Source organism: Ochlerotatus camptorhynchus, unplaced genomic scaffold (genome assembly GCF_037179485.1).
Source record: "Ochlerotatus camptorhynchus isolate MF236.1 unplaced genomic scaffold, CSIRO-AGI_Acam_v1.1 ptg000330l, whole genome shotgun sequence".
Taxonomy (NCBI): domain Eukaryota; kingdom Metazoa; phylum Arthropoda; class Insecta; order Diptera; family Culicidae; genus Ochlerotatus; species Ochlerotatus camptorhynchus.
In genome coordinates, this window is record NW_027040818.1 from 4,845,565 (window position 1) to 4,851,843 (window position 6,279).

At 39.9% G+C, this 6,279-nt stretch overlaps 1 protein-coding gene across 1 annotated transcript; it reads left to right on the forward strand.

Annotated features, from left to right (window-relative positions):
* Positions 1-33: 33 nt before the first annotated feature.
* Positions 34-1,450, forward strand: Yod1 (Yod1 deubiquitinase). The gene is made up of 3 exons (XM_065230567.1): positions 34-631; positions 696-1,027; positions 1,092-1,450. The coding sequence occupies exons 1-3, from the start codon at positions 226-228 to the stop codon at positions 1,302-1,304; spliced, it is 951 nt and encodes a 316-aa protein (XP_065086639.1). The 5' UTR covers positions 34-225; the 3' UTR covers positions 1,305-1,450.
* Positions 1,451-6,279: the final 4,829 nt, after the last annotated feature.

Here is a 6,279-nt window from a genome sequence, read left to right on the forward strand (position 1 = left end):
TCGTCAAATGTCATCGATGATTATTTTTAACTTTTCGTTGGCTTCTGTGTGTGCATCTGGCTCACAATCCCAACAAAACAAAGCAAAAACTCCAAAATTAGCGCAAGAAAGGAATAATAAATTCCTGTCCGATTAAAATTAATTCCAGCTACTTGGTAGCACCTCAAAGTGTTCAAATACAATTACCTCAATCCGTGTTAGTGTATTAGAAAACACCCCCCAAGGATGGCAGGCTTCTCGCTCAAGCTGAAAACCAAAACGGGTCAGCAGCACATCGTCAGCAATCTGGAGCAAAGCACTACGGTGCGTAATCTGAAGGGGAAGATAAGCGAGCTGACTAAAATTCCGGCGAACGTGCTACATGTAGTGTTGGGCTTCCCACCGTTTAAACAGTTGGACTTTAGCAAGGAAGACGACTTAATATCGACCATCGGCATCAGCAACGGGGACACGTTGATCGTAGATGAGAAACAGCTGAGCGAAGAGGAACGCCAGCAGCAGGCTGCCATCAAGCGCATGGAGGAGGACGAGAAGTTGGCAATGGAGTTGGCTGCCCAGGGCGAAGGTAGCAATGGAATTCTGCTGAAGCAAGTTGTTCCCAGTGATAACTCGTGTCTGTTTACGAGCATCGGTGAGGAGGGATATTTTTCGGATGTTATGATTTGTTTCATGATGGTTTTTTTTTGCTTTTTCAGGGTATGTGCTCACGGGGAAGGTGGATCCGGATAACAGCCAGTACATGCGCCAGATCATTGCTTCCACGGTCAATGCGGACAAGCGGGAGTACAACGAGGGCATCCTAGGCCGACCGAACGACGAGTACTGTGCCTGGATTTTGCAACCGGAGTCCTGGGGTGGAGCGATTGAGGTTTCGATTCTTTCCGCCTATCATGGGATCGAGTTTGACGTTGTGGACATTACCAATGCCATCATCAACCGCTTTGGAGAGGACAAGAATTATGGCATGAGAGCGTTCCTGCTGTTTGATGGGATTCATTACGATCCGCTGTTCCTGGAATCGACATCGGTGGGTATTCTTTTACGATTATTTCCTCTTGCAACAATTCTATGATATCGATTTAACTTTCCAGGGTGAACCTCCGAAGACGATCTTCCCGATTGAGGACAACGGCGTATACGTACAGGCCGAACAGCTAGCCAATGAAGCCAAATCGTCGCGCCAGTTCACCGACGTCAATCGGTTCACTCTCAAGTGCATCGATTGCGACTGCTTGCTGAAGGGACAGGTGGAAGCGCAGCAGCACGCGAAGAAAACCGGACACGTCAACTTCGGCGAAGTTTGACTGACTTAGGACTGGCAAGAATTGTAGGAAAGGTTTGCGTGGAAAAGCATTTTGCATGTTTTTAAATAGTACTAATTTAGCGTTTCAAATTTGGAATAATTCTGCTGTTTTACGGAAAGACATTCACTAGCCTTGGATTAACATTAGCTCGGGAAAATAATATTCTACTATTACGATAGGTCGTACGCCTGTCGAACTGGCGAATTGTCTTTATTGTTTGGATGATACAGATGAAAACTCGTACGTGCTATCGATATGTAGTGATGAAATGTCCTAAGTAATGGTCGATTGTGGCCGTGCAAGTTTGTTTGGAAGCTGGATTTGCGTTCTTATGCTCATTTTGCGGTAAATAAATTTTACGCTACACAGCGCCGCAAAAGGCATTTATTTGTACATGATAATCTCATACACAGCAAGTTAAAAGCTCAGTCCTGCACGTTTGATATCATATCTGAATTTATTATAATGCAAACTGCCCAAAAGGCATATTTCATCATAAGGCATAAGGCTGAAGTAACCGGAGCAACGAAATAGAGCATGCAGCTGAAGTAGAAGTAAGTAACTAACGTTTCATGTGCGACGATCGATCCACCGCCTCCTCTCAGGTTGCTTAAAGCAGGTGTTGTAAACCAAATGAAAAAGTAGAAGGGTCTGTGCCTAGGGGCACGAACGGAAGCTTGACGTAGGACCGCTAGTGAACGGAATAAATGTGAAGAGCATTTAGTTCTTTTAATTGATCAATTATCTATTATCTCAACTCTTTCTGTTTTTGAATTGTAGGCGTACCAAATTTGTAGTAATTTTTTTTCAAAGAGAAAGTTGATTAAGAGAATCAATCAAAATCACTTGCACCCCTGCTTCCAAGTTTGGTTACAAGATTACAAGTCTGGAGAGCATTTTGTGTGGTCGTTGGGGGTTTGTGGTTCTGAATATGGACAAACAAGCACAGATAAATTCTATTCCATTTCTTTACTGATGTAAGCTTGATGGCCCTGAAAAGGGCCGTTTTATTGAAGAGGACATCCATGGCCACTTACCGAGCAGCTCGGCATTTTATTTTGCTGGATCTCAGTGAAAAACTTCCCGAGATTCAGAGATTCAGCTAACAAACGGGAATTTTGCCGAGATCTCAGCTAACAAACATATTTTTTGCTGAATTTCCAGCAAAATAAAATGCCGAGCTGCTCGATGGTGCCCATCTCGGCAAAAAAATCTAAGTGTGTACGCTTGGCGTGTTTAGTGTAAGTGACAGCATCACGGACCTCATTTTCCAGGAACACCTTCAGTCTCGGAGTAGTACCAATAGACTGAGTGAAGCCAATCTTTACTTACAGACGACGGTGGTTATCTCGAAGAATTTGCGTTTGGTTCTGAATATGGCGATGAGTGTGCAAAATATTACGCAATTCCAAACTCCGTATTCACACGCGCCCGAGGATCGGAGGCGAATGCCACTTCAACTTGTTTCGTCTACTTACTTCTCTCTGAAGACTGTGCTGGGGAAGCAGCATATGCATGTAGGTAATTGGTGGATTTGTTAGTTAATTCGACGCTTTTGGACAATGCTGAACATTTACCAGTTTTTCAATAGTTTCTTGTTAATAATCAACATTCGGAAGCATTATTATCGTGCGTAGCCATATTTCTGATCGATTGGTGATAAAATTATTGAAATTGGACCAGGGGCAGCTGAGTTAACGTTCAAAATCTTTCTTAATTTGTTACATGTTTCATTTTCGGTTTTCATCTCGGTTTTCACCCCATATAGAGATTAGTGACGTTTAACGCACGCACACTAGCGGGAGCAAGGCCGTGTAAAGTTGTTTATTATTTTCCTCCTGGCTAACCTAAAAAAATGTATGAAAGTACACGGCGAATGAGAACGACTCGAAATTAAGTTTAGTTCACTCATAATCGCCAAAAGTGCAGGAACGCAGCGATGAGTTAAATTTGTCTCATGGTTTCCTGTGGAAAACCTAAAAAATATGCCGGAAAATGAGGAAATTGACAAAAATTTTATTAAGTCTCGGTAGACTGAGTGAATCCAATCTTTACTTTTCTCAAATTCGGGAATTTTTCCCTGGAAAATCCTGAAAAAACTTGGGAAAACATGAGGCAAATTAACTCATCGCTGAGTTCCTGCACTTTTGGCGATTATGAGTGAACTAAACTCAAATATTTGAGTCGTTCTCATTCGCCGTGTAGATCTGTCAAAATGAGTTTGACATCGATTTGTTATGTATTTTCCTCGGATATTCACTAACACCATAGAGGTAACTCTAATGGCGGTAAGCTCCAACTCGGATTAACTTTTAATACCGTCCCTGTTTGGATTATCTGCGAAGTGTTTGCATAGCATCGTGTTGAATAACTCTGATGTCGACATCAAAGCAGCCGGACATTCTTGATCGGGATTTAATCCGAGGATAATACCGATTGGAGCTTACCGCCATAAGACTAGAAGGTCCCGAAATAACGTGCACAGAAAAACAAAACTACCCACCGCTTGGGTTTTTTAAACTCAAATTTGAGTTATTTGACCTCTGTCCGTTTCATTTCCTCTCGCTATTGTTGTCAAAAATAGAACGAAAGATTCGACTCAACCGTCTAGTTCCGTACAAGAAGCCAAAATTGAGTAATATGCGATATACCCAAATTTGAGTTAATTGAACTTAATTTTGGGTAGAAAAAATTGAAAATAACTTAGCGATGGGTAATTTTTTTTGCCGTGCTTAAATGCAAACTACTTTGAGCCGGTTTACCCAAATTTGGCTTATCGTACGGAACATGGGAGATGAGTGAAAAGAACTTAATTTTGGGTTGTTTTGAATTTCTGTGTGCTCAACTTTTTGGCTCAGCTCTGGTACTCTCTTCGGTCCCAAGCTAATCGATTCACCCCTCGAAACATAGGAAAAACCAATAACCCCTCATTTTATCTGTCAAACTTTCATAGCGAATCAAAACAAACATTGCGTAGTACTAGAATTTCGACTAGAATGGGATACGTTAATCGTTTGCTTGGGACCAATACACTGAACGAAAACATCCGCAATACTTCGACTGATTATTGTATTGCTCGAGCCCTTTAACAATACCCGAAAAAAAAAATACAGTGAAATTTTCAGTGGAAACAATGCTCTAACATTAATATTTATTGTCGACAATAAAAATGATTGCTATAATGTTGTACTCTTCCGAAAACGGCAAAACTGCTACCTAGCTGTACAATGAATGTACATAATAAAATGTTGTTACAATGGTTTTTATCGTATTTTTCATTTATTTTATTGTTAACATTATTCGATCATGAACAATAATGAACAACTCTATTACAATAAAAATTGTTGTTACATTAAATATTGGTGTATTTTCATTGTGGGTTACTTCACGAACAATAAAAATAAATCTGATTGAAGCATGCAGACTATGAGAGGGTCAGCAACACTGCCAATGTAATTAAGATAGGCGCTGCTCGTATGGCTCTGGCTTTGACAGTTCGTTTGGCTCAAAACCAGGCAGTCCGCGTCCGCTCATATCTTATCCTAGGCCCTCTCTAAAGCTTAATGGAGACCTTTTCCGTGCAGTCAATTATCATACAATAATAATAAAAAATTCCACCACTTGAAGATGTCAGGAAGGAACTCTCAGGTGGAAGCATATTTCATGGGATGATTCTCTCCAGTCGAATGCATTAACTTATCAACGACGCTCAACCACCAAGGAGACGTGACCTAGGGATATCGAGCGCAGGGGAGATGGCCTGTATTTCTCACAAGTTCCGGATCGAATCTCGATCCATAACCAGTAAAAAAAAGGACCACCCGTAACAGACATACCACCCCCCCCTTCCCTTCCCGGGGCAAAGTTTTATTTTTTCGATTTATTTTTAAAGTCGATAAAGTAGATCTGTCAAGCCAACACATACACTCTAAAGTACACTGTTATTTTTTTTTAATCAATAAATTCGCCAACCAACAGTAAAATAACAATAATATATAATGTTATTGAAAAAAAATTATATGGGAAAATCACGAAAATTTCATTGTTAAGATACTTAACAACCCCCCTTTTTTATTGTAAATTTTCCATTTACCATGAAATTTATTGTTTTGTACAACATAAATCAAGGTAAATTTATTGTAGACGTAACAATATAAATCATTGTTAAGACAATAATTTTCGTCTTATTGTTACATTGTTTTTTAATGTATTTTTGTTGTTATTTTTTTTCGGGTATGCTGTCGAATTTCGGAGGATTTCCTTATGGTTGAATTCGTCATCAACTGATGAGCATTCATATGACTGTCCTCCAAATAAAGGATGATATTTATTTGAAAATTGGCTGTAAAACATACAGGGCTCAAAGGACAACCATTTAAGGATAAGATGATTTACAATTACAAATGCTTTGGAAATTAGATTATTAATTCTATTGTTTACATTTCCATATTGAACAGCCATGAACATCAGCCAATCATAATGGATACAAAAATAATATTTTGGTCGAGGAAACTTCCTCCGCCACGAAATAGATAAACTACGGTTTCCACGCTTTAAAAATGTTCGTAGTTCGTACCACCGATGCGATGGCTATGCTTTCACCTCGTTTGTCTGCTCAAAGCAGCAAATGACGTTCAATAGAATTATTTACATCATCGTTTTGAATGATTTGCGTTAAGGGGCTGAACCAATACCAAATGCATTTCAATTTAAGATGACTATCATTCTGCAGAAAGCATTACGCATTCCAACTGAAGGTCTTATCTCTTCTCATAACAATGTTCATCCTGGATTCGAGAGGAAACTCATCTGATTTCAAAACAACCGTCATCCGGTTGCAGCTATCATTCGAAAAGGCGATTTCGATGTTTCGATTTGAATGGTCTGAGGTTTCATTCGAACAAAGGACGGTGGTTTGATACAGTGTAGGCTAGTCAAGTAGTGAGCCAATTTAAAATCGTTAGTTTCGTATTGA

Coding starts and splice junctions, on each gene's coding strand:
- Yod1 (XM_065230567.1), top strand. CDS start 226: ATGGCAGGCTTCTCGCTCAAGCTGAAAACCAAAACGGGTCAGCAGCAC. Junction 632..695: donor GTGTCTGTTTACGAGCATCG/GTGAGGAGGGAT, acceptor TTGCTTTTTCAG/GGTATGTGCTCACGGGGAAG. Junction 1,028..1,091: donor TGTTCCTGGAATCGACATCG/GTGGGTATTCTT, acceptor TTAACTTTCCAG/GGTGAACCTCCGAAGACGAT.